We start from the raw sequence: 18,206 nt of genomic DNA, 5'->3' as shown, positions 1-18,206 counted from the left end.
GTGACATTAGTGATATTGGCATGGTTAGGCAAAAAAAAAATAAAATCCTTCAGCTGACAGCAAAATAATGTGTGTGTCTTAATATTATATACCAATCTATACTCTTCTGTTAGCCCTCCCTTACATTTTCTCACAAGTGCTTGCATAATCATGTCTGGTTACAAATGATAGTAACTGGTCTAACACATCTACTAATCAAGTTAGCTTGCTATATTTTGAATTTCTCAGTTCTCTTTAACGGTCACCCTCCAACTAGTTTGTCATTCATCCATTGTACATATTATATATTGAAAAGCATACATGGCTATTCTTAACACCTGTATGTGAACCCAATAATCCCACCGACTCCACTGGAATGAATTTTAAATGCTTGTGCCATAATGAATGGCCTCTAATCTTCTAGGACAAACATGAATATAATTTTTTTGTTTTGTTTTTTAGAGTGACCAATAACATTTTCAGTGTCCAAATAAGATGAGGGTATAACTGATAGACTTTAATACTTGATTTTGACTTTCAAATCTCACCAACAAGGACCAGGTGCTGTTTTCATCAAATCAAGCTACTATAGTGGATCGTCAGCATTTATGCTAACTATGTGGTGTGATATTTTCCTGGTTATTATTTTGTCATGCTGCATTCTTATCATAACATTGTATATTGCACAAGTGCCATCTGTAAATCCAACCGATGACCTCGATGTCCTCTACCCATACTTGACACACTTGAGGTGGTTTTTGAAGAAGTGAAGCTGCAGTTTTAACTCACTGTCACTTCGTGTAGGGTTTCTGAAGCCGCGGTAGCTGGTGTTCTTGGCTGATTTGGGTTGATGGCCAATGGACACATCGCCACATGTAGCAATCATCAAGGAACCCAGGCCATCCATAAAGAACTCTGGAGTCAGAGGCAGACATTTACACTTGGCTAAGGAAAACCGAAAAGGCTTTGGACTTGGAAACTGAAATCATGTCGAAGTCTGGACCTACCTGAGTGCGCTACACGCTTGAGCTTTGGGTCAAATCCGACCCTCTGTACGGCATCTGTACGTGCCAGGAAGAAGTTGACCACCCCACTGGCCAGAGAACATTGTGGATATTCAGGGAGAGAGTGGTACTTCCCATTAGACTTCCTGTACATGCAGCCACCATCCTTTCCTTCGTCATAGTGAAGAGAGAAGTGAAACTTGTTTCCTTGAACTGACCCCCCAACCTGATAAGATCAGAGAGACCAGGTACCTGGTTATGATGTGGCTTACTTTCCACTTGTTCGATACATGCTGAGGTAGCATCAAACAGAAACTTCTCTCTCTCATGGTCTATACCTCAGAAACTAAGTCCTGTTCTATCAACCAAAGTAAGAAAGTAATATTGTAAAAAAACAACACAGCAACATTGAGACCGAAATTAACTTCCACACCTGATTACAGAAATAGTGTAACCAGGAGTGATATATCCTCCTGAGACCCTGCATCCTCATATGGGGACATCATTTCAACTACTTCCTGTTCAGAGATGATGCTTATTTTTTATACTTCTTAGATCCTACTATTCCCAAATACAGAACCTTGATAAAATTAAAAATGCAAACAAAAGCTCGGGTCTCAGGAGGATTTGGCTTATGTCATATAACATTTGTCTCAAAAAATTACACCCACCTCAAAAAAGAAAAAGGAAAAAAAAGCCAGCTGTTTTATCCTTACTATGTCCAGTTCAGGAACTGCCTCCATCACCTCCACTAACGTCTCTATCTTCGTATTCTTCGTAAACACAAAGTCGTCATCCACCCACAGAAAGTACTTAGTGGTAACCTGGGAGACAGCCAGATTCCTGCCAGCAAACCAGCCCTGATGGAGAAACATGGTTACAGTGCAATGTAGGGCACTGACAGATGATGAGAAATAACTTCACATTTTGATGTCTTCAAAAAAGTTTAAACAAATGGATGTTTTCCAAGATAGAATCGTAGATCATCTGCAAATAAAGTGACGTAATCTGAACGTATGGCATAAAATTATTGATTTTTTTTAAAAATAATATCATTTACTTGCTTTTTTTACTAACAAAATGAACCTTAACAACCAACAAACTACACATTGCGTGTCCATGTATCTTGTACCATGCCATACAATGTATTCATAAGAATAGTGGAAGTCAACTAAACAATGGATACAGTATGTATTAAACATGGTAGCATTCATGCTATTCTATCAAATATCATTTTGGTTAATCATTTATTTCAAAATGTAAAATAAGTCTGAAGTTTAGTTTGATATGATGATGACACAATGTCTTTGTTTTTTTGTACATGGAATTTTTGTTCAAAATATTAGATAACTCTGTAGAAAATTGTAATGTCCGACATTTAAATGTGTGTTAACATAAGTTACAGTGTGTATACCTGGGCTGGGGGCATGATGTAATGCAGGATGTTTTCTCCAGTAATGGGCTCTGGTTTTAAGCTGTCATCTGCAATAATGACTGTTATGTTGCTATAGAAATCCCGGATGCTTTTCAACAGCACCTTCAGCTCTGCATAGCGCAGGAAAGTCTTGGTGATGACAGTGACTTGAGAGTTGATGTCTGACAAAAAGAAATAAAAAATGCCAGAAAGAAGAATGAATTGTCTGGGGTTTGACATGATGGCTAGTATAAGTAGTACTTTTCAGGATTAAGCAATTCAGGTGGTTTGCACATCCGTAGATGCTCAAAAACACTAGGTGTCCTAGTTTTGGCAACTAATAAAAACAATTGTCATAGATACGTGTCAACAAAAGCTCTACACTGGAATGCTTGAAGACACGTTGGTCTAAACCAAACAATGTCTGACCACAAAATAGTTTGTTCCATAATTTCTTTGGGTGGCTTTGATAGCCACTTTGCACACTCTCTCATCTGGCTTCATGAGGTTGTTGCCTGAAGTATTTCCAACACCCTTGAAGGAGTTCTCATTTATCCTGGGTTAGAGTTATGCTGGCTGCTTTACCTTTCACTCTGCGGTCCAACTCATCCCTCAGTCAGGTTTAGGTTGGGTTTCTCGTGGAGGCTAGACCACGTGTCGCTTTACTTTTGTATTTTTTGGTTCAGTAGTCCTTACATAGTCTTTGTGTCTTTATGCTGTGGTATTCTAGTAAAATGTGCATGAATTTAGCGCACAGTTTAACTGGTCTACTGTTTTGTTGGCATTCTTTGAATTGGTTTTGAGAAAATTGACGCAATTACAGTTGATGTAGAGATATACCCGCTACATGAACTCTGAAGCTCTTTTGTGGGCTCTAAACTGAGTCTCTGATAAACATTAATTTTTGAGGCTGGTAGGTATAATGAACTGGTCTTTGTTCAATGGGGTGGCACTCATGAAAGAAAGATTTTTTATAGCACTGGATAATTTTTGCCACTGAAATTGGAATTTTCCATATGGACTGACTTTTATGTCTTAAAGCAATGATTGGCTGTAATTTCTTTTTACTTATCTGAGCAAAACTTTTAATAATGCTGATTACTACAGCAACTAAATAGCAATTTGCTGTGTATCAATGGCCATGGCACAACAGCACTAATGCCTTCAGTAAATAGGCAAGACATGTTATCCGATATTCGATAATGAAAACCCTTCCGTGAAACTAAGTTTATTGCATAATTTCATAAGCTTCTTTAGATTTGGATGTTTTCAGTGTTGTTCCACATTGAAGATACTTAAATAACAATAAATGTTAATGAAAAGCTTGGTTCAAAAGAGAATTTATGTCTGGATTTAAAAGCAGAAAAAGACTATTTGCGAATTATAATTGTGAGTACCTTTTCCCATGTCATACAGGACTGGGGGCTGAGGCTGTTTGATGACAATGGGAAACATAGCTTCATGTTCCTCAAACTGGAAGGAAACTACAAAAAGTATAGAAAAAATACAATTTATGTAAGGAATACAACTATATGCCTACATTTCCTTATTCTTTCAGAAAGAAACAATAAAATGTGCTCATTCCTTTTGATTACTTTTACTTAATCAAGACTTGTACATTTCACTGTGTGCACTTTATTCCTCACATAACGATTATGATATCTAGCTTACTTGTCATTTCTTAAACACATACCAAGGTCAGCAGTATTCACATGATAGACAGTGCTAGTGTAGGTCACTTTGGCCAGAAGCTTGTTGAGGAGGTCCAGGTTGCTAGACTCGATAGTCAGTCCCATCTTACCAGCCCCTGTCATGTACAACCACAGTCAAACATTAAATCTTTGTTTAATATTTACATACAGTATCACATAGCCGTACATTCATATTCATGTAAATTGGAAATGAGCAAGATAAGCTTGCTTTGCATGTCTTCCATTGACGTAACCTGTGGAATATATTTGTATGCAATATGAAAATAAACTAAAACCTAAAACTAAAACACATTCAAATATCAGAAAGAGCATAGACAGACAAGAGCAATGCTGAGATCCCCAAACTGTAATAAATGGGCTGAAACCACACAAAATCAGTTGTATGGCTCAGTTTGCATTGGTCTAGTTATTATGGCTCAAAAGTGTAATTTGCTTAACAAAATCAGACTATCTCGTAAGTGTAAGAGAAGAAACTCTAAGAGGTATAACAAAACCTTCGACAGTCGCCTCTTCTGCTGGGATCTCGGTGGTCAGGGTGCCTTTGGAAACATTCAAAAACACCTAGGAGAGAAACAGGATCTGAAAAACTTGACGAAGCCCTGTGTGATTTTGAGACATAAGCGGTGTAACACTGCAGAAATTGTGATGCCACACATTAATACAATACGAGAAAGCAATGAGGTGCATAGTCTATAGTCTTGTGGTAACAAGAGGATGATGTCCCATGCAGATGTCGCAAGGACAGAGAAGCCAAAGCTGCCACATGAGAAATCATTGGTTCCGTAGCAGTCCTACGTAAGCCAGTTGACAGGCCTACTCATGTAGACTTGAATCACTTGTCAGAACAGCTGCCAAGAATGTCCACAGAACACCTCATTAAAACAGTTTCAGAACATTACTATATCAATTATGATAGTGATTGCATAGATATTAAACAGATATCATATTATGTCACATAATTGTGGGTGTGTGATATTTACAAGCCTACAAAGCCACTTGCTAAGCAAACTGGTTTCATATGACACACTTAAACTCCTCCATAAGCTATCCCTTTCTTTGCTTCTCAAGCATCCTGAGTATACAGGGTAAGAGTCGTCCCAAGGTCAACATGTCTGGGCTGCAGAAATATTCCTTTCCCTGAAAGATGGCCAGGGCTGCACCCAGGGTCGAAATTTCACGTGGTGCACGAGGGCCATGGCCCTCATATGAGGCAATTTGGCCTTGTGCCCTTGAAAAAAATATCTGCCCTAAGGCCACGATGGCCTTGATGCCCCGCCTGCACTGCCCCAGTTGGTTTTGCGGTTTTCTAGTCTGCCTCTTTCCTGTTAACACAGCTTTGACACCTGCGTCTTTTGAGAAAAAAAAGCAGGTTTTGATGACATTCATCATCAGTGGTGGGTTTGATTCGAGCCTGGCATGAACCGCTCGGACAGGCTAGAATGACACAAATCTATCACCGGCCAAGGAGACTTCATCAAACGCACCCCACCCCCACCCTCTTCTGTCCGCGTCCGCGAGGCTGTGACATTGGGTCTGAGACTGAACTGAAGAGAGGGAAAAAGTCCCCGGGACTGAGGTAAGACAGTGTGATAAATTAGCGAACGAATAAGATAGGAATTTCAACATATAAGTTAGTCAACGTTAAATTGCTTGTACAGTAGCGTTCAGTACATATACTGAACATATCAGTACAACGTTGGCCCAGTTTTAACGTGCCGACCACAGCCTGTAATATTAACGTCAACAAACGCTTGCTAGCTTGCTGTCAAGTTTTTGTTTGCTTGTTCCTGCCATAATGTGTAATTTTTATGTATTTATGATCTTGGTGTTGCTACTTTGGTAAGTTACAGTTGTTTGATGTTGGCTGTTCATAGTTGCTTTTTTAATCTATGTTTGCTGTTTAACCGACGTGTAACTGCTGTCGTCTTGGCCAGATCACCATCGCAAAAGAGATTTTATCTCAATGGGTTTTTTTCTGGTTAAATAAAAATTAAGACAGGTAGGCTAACACCGGTGGCTGGCTACATTACAACATTAACATTTATTCATTTACCCCCAGCAATAATTATGCCAAGCAAGCAACGGAGGGAGAGGTGCCTTAAAAAAAGCTTTGACGATACAGCTACAAACTGCAAAACAATCGAGGTGAGTGGTCAGTTATGTTTGAAGAGGCAACGATACACTGTAGCTTGTTTGATTGTTAGCTATCTAACCTACCCCAACCTGTTACACCTCATAAAAATGGGCAGCTAACATCAACAAAAAGAGGCCAAACATTCATCCATATGGTCCAAGGAACCCCAAAACATGCACTGCAAATCTCCCCGACTCCCCATCCTCATCTTCAAACAAAGGACCCAGCATGACACAGGTATCATGGCGTTTCAGTGTTTCACAGCCAGGTGTCATGGTGTTTCAATGTTTTGCAAGTGACATGAGAGTGCTATTTTTAAAAATAAAAAGTCAAATGTTTTCTTTGTTGTCTATTTAGTTTATTTTATCTCCTCCATAATTTTCCTTGATTGAGAAATCGGTCTGGGCTCTTATGGGTTAATCAGTAGCCTATATGCTAGTATATGTTTACAGTACCATTTACAGTCAAACATTTTGATGCACTGTAGGCTCAATTGTGATCAATCAGAAATCTGTGTAGTAGTTTTTTGAGGACAGTCTGAAGATGCTCTTGCCTGAAGATGCTCTTGCACATTTGGTGTCAATTGAGCAAAAATTGTGGGTGGAGATTGGTTTAATAAGTTTTACAGTTTTTGAAGTGAGTGATGGACTTCATAATTTCCTGTGTACTTCAGTTCAGTTGCTTTTAATGTCCCCTAAGGGAAACTTGGCTTGCAGACAGGTTACAAAATAGACAACTATAAAAACATAATAAAAAAACATAATCACATGTAAAAACAAGACAGACAAATCACAAGCAACAATCAGATTGATACGGTTCATTTTGTATTCTTTTTAGAGATAGTTTCTTAGTTTCTTATCTTAATAATAATAATAATAATAATACATTTTATTTAAAAGCGCTTTTCAAGATACTCAAAGACACTACATAAAAAGGACATCAAATTAGCAAAACAATGTGAAATATAACATCAAAAACACAATAAACTGAGCTAAACATTAAAAGCAATTTTAAAAAGGTGTGTTTTTGTCAGAGATTTGAAGGTAGGAAGGTCGGTACAGTCGCGGATGTGTTTGGGGAGAGAGTTCCAGAGGGAGGGGGCAGCTGCAGAGAAGGCTCTGTCGCCCCAGGTTCGATGCTTGGTCTTGAGTGGTGAAGTAAGGAGGTTTGCGTCACATGAACAGAGGCTGCGGGATGGATTGTGGCGATGGAGCAGGTCAGTGAGATAGGAAGGGGCCTGGTTATGGAGGGCTTTGTGTGTGAGGAGGAGGATTTTGAACTGAATACGCTGTGGAACTGGGAGCCAGTGGAGTTTCTGGAGGACAGGAATGATGTGATCATGGGAGCGGGTGTGGGTGAGCAGATGTGCAGCAGAATTTTGGATGTACTGAAGTTTATTTAAAGTTTTGGATGGTGTGCCATAGAGGATGCTGTTGCAGTCGTCAATTCTGGAAGTGATGAAGGCGTGAATGAGGGTTTCAGCAGCAGAGAAGGAGAGTGATGGACGGAGTCGGGCAATGTTCTTGAGGTGGAAGAAGGCAGTTCTGGTGATTTGATTGATGTGATGATCAAAGGAGAGGTTACTGTCAAAGATGACTCCGAGGTTGCGGCTGTTGGGGGATGGAGACAGTGTGGAGTTGTCGATGGTGAGGCGGAAACTGTCTGTGGTGTTGTTGAGGGATTTGGGGCTGATAATGATTAGGTCTGATTTGTCACAATTTAGTTTGAGGAAGTTGATCTGCATCCAGGATTTGATGTCAGCGAGGCAATTGGAGAGAGTGGAAAGAGTGGCGGGAGTGATGGAGTTGGTGGAGATATAAAGCTGGACGTCATCAGCATAACAGTGGAAATGGAGACCGTGGTGGCGAATGATGTTGCCAAGGGGGAGCAGGTAAAGTATGAAGAGGAGAGGACCAAGCACCGAACCCTGGGGGACACCTTGGGACAGAGGAACAGTGGAGGAGGTGCAGTTGTTGATGTGGATGAATTGTTGTCGGTCTGAGAGGTATGATTTGAGCCAGGAGAGTGCAGTGCCAGTGATGCCGAGGGAGGACTCAAGGCGGGAGAGGAGAATGGTGTGATTTATGGTGTCCAAAGCTGCAGTGAGGTCCAGGAGGATGAGGATGGTGAGCTGGCCGGAGTCTGCGGAGAGGAGGATGTCATTGGTGACTTTCAGGAGGGCTGTTTCGGTGCTGTGTTGGGGACGGAAACCGGATTGAAATGGTTCGAACAGGTCATTTGAGCAGAGGTGGGCTTTGAGTTGTGTGGCGACAATACGCTCCAGTATTTTGGACAGAAAGGGGAGATTGGAGATGGGCCGGAAGTTCGACAAGATGTCAGGGTTGAGTCCAGGTTTTTTGAGGATGGGGGTGATAGCAGCCAGTTTGAGTGAACAGGGGACTGAGCCAGACCTGAGGGAGGAGTTGATGATTTCTGTGATGAGTGTGGAGATGGCTGGTAAAGAGTCCTTAATGAGGTGAGATGGGATGGGATCCAGAACACATGTAGAGGTTTTCATGCCTATCATGATTTTGGGCAGCTCCCCTGGTGACATGGGGGAGAACTGAGACAGAGGCTGAGAGGTGAGGAGGGGAGGAGCAGGTGGGGGAGTGGGAGTGCAGGCCGTGGGGGCAGGAGAGGGGGACAAGTTGTTATAAATGGTGTCGATTTTTGTTTGGAAGAATGAGAGAAAGGAGTTGCATTTGTCAGTGGTGAATGAGTTGGAGGTACTGTCGCTGGGCTTGAGGAGTTTATTTACTGTAGAACACAGAGCCTTGGGGTTGGTGGAGCCAGAGTGAATGAGGTGAGAGTAGTAGGTGGATCGGGCAGTACTGAGAGCATTCTTGTACTGCTGAAGGTAATCTGTATAGGCTTGTAGATGGACAGTTAAACCGGTTTTCTTGTGAAGTCTTTCAAGCTGTCGTTTTTGTGATTTCATTCAGACATAAAAAAGTATAGGAGATGTTTATTTACCTGCTTGACAGTTTCGACTGAGACTCCAATCTTCCACAGAAGCGTCATTAGTCCTTACATTAAATTCATTATGGATGTGGACTTAAAATCATTGTTTTATTTTATGGCCTTGGTGCCCTGGCTTTTGGCCTTTGTGCCCTCAAAAAATTGACAAGACAAAAGGCCAAGTGGCCTTGACCCTAAAATGACGAAATTCCAGGCCTGGCTGCACCATTTGCATTTCTTGACTTTATCTGATTTATTCCTGACTGCTGAATTGTTGCACAGCTGTTGTATCAAAGGGAATCAAAAGGGACCATTTTCTGGTTGCCATGACTCTGTGGAAGACATAACACTACACTGGTTTCGCGGGTGTGGTGGCACCTTTGCACACAAATACTGCATCAGCTATTTTCCAGGGGACATGAGACTTCCATGAGAATCAGAGCAAGTAAGGGTAAACCCTGCAGGATACACAAGAAAGATTGGAAAGCTAAATGCAGGGCAAAGACAACAAGAAAATGGAAAGCAGGCATACTGCTAAGCCCAACAGTTAGGTATCACTGATTAAAAGCTTGGTCACAACAGCAAGCAGCATAATGAAATGCTGAAATGACCAAGCCTTTTAAGTTTTAGAAAGACTTTGCTGATTCCGTTTGTCACAATCTGCCATCCCTTAGCAAAAAGTAGTATACTTGAAGTTCATTTTATTAAGTACCATATTTTCCGGACTATAAGGCGCACCTGAATATAAGCCGCACCAGCTAAATTTTGGGGAAACTACAGATTGGGCCATATATAAGCCGCACCGACTATAAGCCGCACCCGACTATAAACCGCTGGTGTTTTAATGTTTAATTACCGTAAGGGTTTCTTCTACCACGGAGGGGATTGTCGGGACAGAAATGACTGTTTGGAAACGCAAAGCTACTATACCAGAAAAGTCAGTTCTTAATCCTCGTGTCATCGTCTATGACATGATAGTGCGCCCCTGGTGACCGTTAGCTGTAAAAATCCATCCGCCGTTGTATAAGCCGCAGGGTCCAAAGCAAGTGACAAAAGTAGCGGCTTATAGTCCGGAATTTACGGTATACTTGGGTATAAGTATAAGTATAGTAAGTATACTACAGACCATGTACTTGTAGTGTACTAGAAAGTATACTAATTTAATACTTCTTTTGGCTAAATTGGAAGCAGTTTAAAGATGAGTGTACTTGTAGTATACTTAGAGCTTGCTAAGGGTAAGTATGAACTTAGAATTACTAAAACTGAAAAACAATTTTTTGGTATTTTACTAGTTTACTTGTCGTTATACTACAAGTACACTTGTAAGTTTGCTTAGCATATCACTTGTAGCATACTATTTATATACTTGAAATATACTTCTTAAAGTATTCTTAAAGTTAACCCATACTGTGTGTACACTAGACTGCAATGTATTTACAAAATCACAAGACAGAATGTTGAGAACAAGTTTGATATATTTATAGAACATTTTAAAACATACCATACAGTGTATTTACAAATACCTGCTGAAATATGTGCAGGTATGTCCTCCTTTGCTGTTCACATTTACATGTAAAAATGTAAACAAAAATGTCTCCAACTGAGAATTGAAGTCCTTCCTTGTCAAAAGAAAAAGGTAAAAGAAAAGTGCTCGTCTTTGGAACCAAAAATAATAAATACCTTGACAGAAACAAAAACGTTACTTTTATAACTTCTTTTCAGCTGCTTGCTTGGCATAGCTTATATTGTTGCATTTCTTTCTTCTGATTGGTCTCACATCTTGCATGGTGGTGTCAGGGAACTTGGCCTGGACATGGACTGTGAGGGAAAAAACACAAAACATTACTTCAGTGTTATTTTTATTCACCATCCACAATAAAGATAAGATAAGATAATACTTTATTGTCTGTTACACAAGGTTACAGAAAATTGTCTTTGACAAGGCTCCAGTCACAAGAAAAACATTCACACAGACATATACAAACAGGACATGGGGTGTTGAGGTATCAGCTGACTGTGGTGTTCATGTTGTGCTGTTCAGTATGGCTATTGCAGAGGGGATGAAGGATTTCTTGTAGATGTTTTTACGGGCCAGTGGTACAATAAAACGCCTGCCTGATGGTAGTAGCTGGAAGGAGTGATGGAGGGGGTGGGAGGGATCCTCTGTGATCAGGTTGGCTTTCCTGATCACAGAGCGGCTGTACAGCTCAGATAGGGGGAGATGGGGGGAGCCAGTTATTTTGGCAGCATGATTCACTATGCGTGACAGTCTTGTTTTGTGTTTGATGGTGAGTTGGTTGTACCAGGAAGAGATATTGAAAGTGAGAACTGATTCGATGTGGGAGCGGTAAACCAAGTTTAACACCTCCTTGCTGACCTGAAAAGTTCTGAGTTTCCTGAGCAGGTGGAGACGTTGTTGTGCTTTTTTGTATGTTGTGTCTGTGTGTTGTGAAAAGGACAGGGAAGTGTCTATTTCTGTGCCCAGGTACCTGAATACTTGCACTTGTTCCACTGGCTGACCCTGGATGCTAATTGGCTGAAACAGAGGTGATGCCTTGTCTCTGCCCCCACAGCATAGTTCTTTTGTTTTTGCGATGTTGAGCTCCAAGGAGAGCTCAACAAAAGTTTGAGATAGGTTATGTACTACCTGCTGGTAGCAAGTTAGGGCATCAATATTGGGCACGTGTGCAACTAGAGCAATGTCGTCTGCATATTTAAAAAGTGCCATACCTTCACTGTTACATGTGATGTTGTTGGTGTACACAGAGAAGAGGATTGGGGATAAAACACAACCTTGGGGGAGTCCAGTATTTAAAATAAGCTTTGTTGATTTAACGCCATTAAAAGACACCTGTTAGGTGTAACTTTTAGTCCACAGGGTCAGTGTTGGGTGAACCTGAAGATCAGAGAGGGGATGTAAAAGTTTATCAATGCTCACAGTGTTAAAAGCTGAGGAAAAGTCCATGAATAAAATCCTGGTGTGTGGATGTGCTGAGTCCAAGTTCTTGGTGACAGTGTCTAAAAGTGTGAGGCTTGCATCCTCCACACCACGTCTTGCTCTGTAAGCAAACTGGAATGGGTCCAGCTTGTCTGAGACCATGCCTGATAGGAGGTTGCAGACCACTTGTTAAAGAGGCATGAAGGATGGTTTATCAGGTACATGTCTGAACTTAAATGCAATCAGGAAAAAAAAACTCTATAGAGGGAATGCACATACATCACACATCAATCAGCTAGACCAGGGATGGGCAACTTAAATGATGGAGGGAGCCACAATTTTTCATCGACACTACCAGAGGGCCACATAGGACCGCACACTTAACCATATATGATAAAACTGCCATTTTAAATATGTGTGTGTGTGTGTGTGTATATATATATATATATATATATATATGTGTGTGTGTTAATTGAAGCAAACAAAAATAACCACTTAGTTATTTTTTTTAGTGCAAAGGGCTCATGAAAATAAAACATACAAATCACCATCCTCTTCAAGGATGTCAGAAACCTGCAGAACATTAGACAAACATTAATTGCAAGAACTAATTTGTGCATTTTTACACCAAGAAAGAGTTTAACATTTCCCCTGTATACCCACTCTACCTCACCACTACCAGCAGTGGGCACTGTTAAAAAGTCACTGTTGTTTGTGTACTTTTGATTTAGGGTCCGCTATGATAGCAGCCCTTGCAGCTTCAGTATACGTCTCGTATTTAGCTTTGTGCAACGTGTTGTAGCGTCAACTTAAATTGAAATCTTTCATGGCAGATAACGTCTCTAAACAGACTAAGCACATAGGTTTGCTTTTAAATTCTGTGAACAGATGATCTTCTTCCCATTTCACCTGAAACACACACACTATTTTCTCGATCAAGTTTTCTCTCTCCTCTGCTCTTAGCCACGGCGCAACGTCTCTTCTTCACTGGTGGAGAAGACCCGGTGGAAGCGTCGGCATCTGCATTAGAGGCCATCTAGTGGCCAGCTGTGTCATTACAACTGATTCAGTGCACCGCAGAGGACACATTTTTATAATTATCAAAAATTAATCTAAGGGCCACTTCGAGTGAGGTCGCGGGCCGCCAGTTGTCTATCCCTGATCTAGACTGAATATGACAGAGTCATAACTGATGGAAAACAATGAGCAGCATGCCAGCGGTGACGTCACGTGCAAACAACTGGGCTATGACAAAGCGACAGATTAAATCAGTGCTATCAAGGTAACTGGGAAGAAATAAAATGCAACAACTTACCACCAAACATTAAAACCTTTGCTGGGAAAAAGGCTGGACCGTCTGACTTTTCTCTGCCTTTAATGTTCCACTTCACCTCCATGTCGTTTCCTCCTTCTTTCCTTGTTGAGAACGGGACCGTTGGTTTTTCTTTGGAGAACAAGATCGTTACCTGCAGCGGTGGACGCCAGTTTGAAATTAGGCTCCCATTGGCTGCCAGGTAGGGAGGCGGGAACATGGACCGTAAGTGCAAAGCGCGACCGTACAGTTTATGTGCGCGACACTGTGACAGCGAGAGCTGGAGAAGCTTCTGAATTAGCTCATTAGAGCTAACATCGAGAAACATCATAGACCTTATAAAAGACATTTGGAGGATTACACAGCAGAGATTCCAAGGACTACCAAGTACAGATGGAAAGTAAAAGTAAGTAACAGTGAATTAAGACTGTTATGATTTCATGATGTCTAAGATCAGAACACACACACAGAGCTCCTCCACACCTAGGCTTTTGGATACTGCCTTTCAACAGGTAAATACGCAATGACAGTTTGTCCAAGTTATTACAGACATCCAATCTTGAAATATGTCAGGACATCTTCTGTTGCCAGGATACATGCCCCCATGTATCTGGGTAACTTTCTTATCCTGCTTGATTCAGTTTTAAGAATCTTCCCTAAACTGTGCTGTCAGCTCCCCTGGTAGGTATAATCATTACCACATGTCATATGCCACGTCACTGATTTATATAATATTCATCAGAGGGCTTCCAGTGACACCCTCAAAAAGTGTCAACAGTGCACACATGTAGTTTACTGTACATGTAGTTAGAGGTTTGCTGTAATAGTTGAGTGCATTCATACCATCTAACGGACAGTTTATCTTAATTGTGGTACATTTTGACCTATCCTCTAGTCTAAGTGTAGACGAATGACAACATTGTCAGCACAACGCAAAAGCTACAGCAAACCACCTGCACAATTTCAGTCATTGTTTTATTAACTACATTTTTCATTCTCTTTCCTTGGTTCACATGTAGAATGATAATAAAGATAACCAAATCAACACAGAAGAACACTGGAGTAACACTTCCAACAGTGAAGATGAAGATGATGAAGTCAACACTGAGAACCCTACCACAAGCAAACTGGATGTGGACATTTCAGACTAAAGAAGAGATACAACAGTGCTTTATGCTTGAAAGATGATACATTTAGTTTAATTAATGACTTGGTTATTTTTAAACAAACGTGTTGACATCAAATTTCTGCTTTTTGTTCATGTGCCAAACTATGTTGTGTTTTAGTTGAGGTACTTACTGAATCAGACAGGCCTGTATGTAAAGATTCACAATACAAAGTACTTTATATATGAGAATAAAAAAAAAACCTGTTAATGCTGTGTGGCCTGACGTGATTAAAACTAAATGTGTTCTTGTTGAAACAGATGATGATGTGTACATGACACCATTGTCAAACTCCTATGAAAGGGACTAGAACTTGATCAATAAAGCCAAGTCAATGTTTCTGTTTTTGTGTATGTTTTTAAGGTACATAAAGATAATGCTAGTGAACACACATACGATTTACTGTAAACTTTTAAAGTCCAGCACTATATGATCTTGAGTTTCTAACAGGGGTAATATCACAAATAAATTGTGTTGTGGAAAAACATTTTTATTCTGCTAAATTAAATATATGCACAAGTCAATGACTTGATCTTATTATATACTTGGACTAAGATATACTAAGTATTAGTACTTTGTGGCAGAAAGTAGTAAAAAGTATACCAAAGTACAAGTATAAGCTTTAGTCTTAAAGTATAAGTGTAAGTCTTAGTATATATATATACTTAGTCTAAGACTTTTCTTTATACTTTTCAGTATAAGCTAAGTATACTTCACTATACTATTCTTAAGTATATGAAATATAGTATACCTCAATTTTAGTATAAAGTAAGTATACTTGTAGTACACTTGAATAAACTTCTTTTTGCTAAGGGATGGTATTCCGTACTTTCTTTGCGCAACACTTTTGAAAATCCACCTTTTGCAGCATTTTCAGGACCTGAACGCAACAGATGCAGTGAGGTTTCTGCCCCTTACACCAAGACTGACACCAAAATGGCTGCTCAACAATGACTCATGTCAAATGTTCACCTTCGACTGAGTTCATATGGTGCCAATAAAGTGCTCACCTTCAATTGAGTTTATATGGTGCCAATAAAGTGTTCACCTTCAATTGAGTTTATATGGTGCAATTGACAAAAACAATAAAAAAGTCACCTAAGCCAGCCTTAACTTTATTCTTTATAAAAATGGAAAGCTTAATCTTATAATTTTAAAAGTGGAGAGGAGAGGGTGTCTGCCCCCCAACCACTACTGGTTCCACAGCTGAAGGCTTTGTCTCCCATACTCCCTTTGGAAACTAGAAGAACCACAACAAGGCCTGTATTCTGAGAGCGAAGTGTTCTTATAGTACCATATAGGAACTATATATAATGTTCTGAAACTGTTTTAATGAGGTGTTCTCTGGACACTCTTGGCACCTTATCTGACAAGTGATACAGGTCTACATGAGTAGACCTTTCAACTGGCTTATGTAGGACTGCTACGGAACCAATGACTGCGTTTACATGGTCTTTAGTATCCCGATTTTGAGGCTTATCCCGGCTTTGAGCATATCCGGGATATGGTGTTTACATGGAACACAGAGAAACCCGGTTATTCATATCCCCGTATACATGATAAATACCAGTAACCCGTTTTCTGATCACTGTATCCTATCTGCGCATGCGTGTTTCACGTCTTTTTCAATGTTTTCCAACGTGACCTAACTTGTTCAACGGAGCCAGGTGGAAAACCAGCGTCACGTAGCTTTTCCGCAACAGATTTGAATACATAAGCATTTCTGTGTTTTCTGCCATCTAAACACGTCGTTATGTTTAGTTCTTTCATTACTTTAAGGGAAAATTCTGTCTCTTCGTCGCTCCAAAAGTGAGAAGTTCTCATTGCTGCCATGTTGTTTGTATATCTAGTGCGTCACTTGGCGTCACTCGCGCCTGTGCAGACAGTGGGCAGCCGTCAGAAATCGGGATAAGGTGTATACATGCTCCAGTATCCCGGCTTCTATCAGAGTACTCCAGGTAGCAAAACCGGGTTTCTTGAAATCGGGAAATGAGCATATCCTGATTTATGAATTTGGGATATGGTGTTTACTTGGACAAACACGAAAACAGGATACTTCAAAAACCCGATCAAAATCGGGATACTAAAGACCATGTAAACATGGTCAATGATTACTCATGTGGCAGCTTTGGCTTCTCTGTCCTTGCAACATCTGCATGGGACGTCATCCGCTTGTTACCACTTCAGACGCACCTCATTGCTTTCTCGTACTGTAGTACCATATAGGAATCAAGGGAATCAAGAAAAACCTGAAATGTATCACCATTCATCAGCCGTCGTTTTAACCAATCAAAACCAACTGTCCAGGCAGATCTGAGCGATAACGACCAGCCAACTTGATCTATGAGATCTCACTAACCTTGTAGTTGCTTCTTTTCCCTGTGCACAGCTCTAAACCTGTAATTAAAATGATGCAACACTGATCATTACACTGTCCTTTTACAGAAAGAAACACATGTTGGAAAACTGGCCATTACAACATGTAAATTCTACAAGGAATTTACCCACCCTGCCCTGTTATTATCTGATCTATGGGCTGCAGAAGGATGAGCATACAAGGTATGAGGGTGGGACGCAAAGGCTGTACTATATAACCCTGGATAGGGTACTGCAGGGGAGAGTTGGGCAAAGCAAACAGCAGTCTGGATAATACAGATGATGTCCTGTTGAGGAGATCATGTGATTTAAGCAAACAAGGAAGCAAAGCTATGCATTTAGAGACATAAAGTGTGAGTTACTGCAGACGTTTTAGTTGCTAAATGAATAGTGTGTACTCTAAAGTTAAAGCTTTAGGCTGAGCATTATTAATGCAAACACAAATAATACATAAAAACAAGTATGCACATGAGTGGAAATCAATGAAGCTGGTAAATATAAAATGAAATGAAAGCACTGCGCAGCCAAAAACAATTATATTTTCAACTTTTTCTGTATGGTAAGTAAAAAAGAACAATGAGTTTATTTTTGTTTTCTCTGTATTTGAACATACATTTGCTACTGTACACATAAATATAGTGTTTGCTAGCATGTGTGTATTGTGTGTCTCTAACAGGCTTCTAGACTGCTTTGCTACAAGACTTATTATAAGACTTATTCAGAAGTAGAATGCTGGTGTGAACGAGGCCATAGTGGGCGGTCATGAAGAAAGTTGTAGTGAGATTATAAAACCTTCCCCCTGGATCCACCCACTACCTGGCTTTGTGCTGCTGGAGCTCCTTAGCCCGGCGTTGCATCACCTCCTCATATTGCTCCTTGGGGATGTGGTCTTTCAGGATCACTGAGCCCCCAGGACAGGTGCATTCAGCAGGTGGGGGGAGGTGAATGGGGAACTGTGACCTGGAAGGAAAGAGTCATTCTAGTCTCCATCGTATGCGTCTACAGTTTTACATCAGTATGGAGGCTGTGTCCATCAGAAGCCAAACCAAACAATCCTTTTCATGACATCTTATTGCTAAGGAGACTGTTGCGGAGGAGCCTACCTGCTCTACCCAATAAGCAGGGAAATTGTTCTGCCTCTTGATCACTCACACAGCTAAATGTCCTGCTTTGATTCACCGCTTACTGTACAAAGTAAAGCTCTAATCCAAAT

General features: G+C 40.5%; 1 protein-coding gene across 1 annotated transcript; it reads right to left on the bottom strand.

The window, feature by feature from the left end:
- Positions 1-99: 99 nt before the first annotated feature.
- On the bottom strand, positions 100-17,006 carry LOC311506070 (beta-1,4 N-acetylgalactosaminyltransferase 2-like). Its single transcript, XM_084569949.1, has 8 exons — positions 16,977-17,006; positions 4,604-4,670; positions 4,091-4,204; positions 3,795-3,881; positions 2,398-2,579; positions 1,700-1,843; positions 987-1,209; positions 100-894 (listed from the first exon to the last, which is right to left on the bottom strand). Exons 3-8 carry the CDS (start codon positions 4,191-4,193, stop codon positions 707-709), a joined length of 927 nt encoding a protein of 308 aa, XP_084426075.1. The 5' UTR covers positions 4,194-4,204; positions 4,604-4,670; positions 16,977-17,006; the 3' UTR covers positions 100-706.
- Positions 17,007-18,206: the final 1,200 nt, after the last annotated feature.

This window comes from Chelon labrosus (genome assembly GCF_963514085.1).
Source record: "Chelon labrosus genome assembly, chromosome: 21".
Lineage (NCBI taxonomy): Eukaryota > Metazoa > Chordata > Actinopteri > Mugiliformes > Mugilidae > Chelon > Chelon labrosus.
Note: the sequence above shows the minus strand (reverse complement) of the source record. Positions and strands in the feature narration are given on the sequence as shown.

What these genes read in the sequence shown, in the direction of transcription:
- LOC311506070 (XM_084569949.1), bottom strand. Translation starts at nt 4,193, where the DNA reads ATGGGACTGACTATCGAGTCTAGCAACCTGGACCTCCTCAACAAGCTT. An exon ending in TGTGAATACTGCTGACCTTG is followed by an intron (nt 3,882 to 4,090) that starts GTATGTGTTTAA and finishes TACTTTTTGTAG; the next exon opens with TTTCCTTCCAGTTTGAGGAA. An exon ending in CAGTTCCTGAACTGGACATA is followed by an intron (nt 1,210 to 1,699) that starts GTAAGGATAAAA and finishes TGATCTTATCAG; the next exon opens with GTTGGGGGGTCAGTTCAAGG.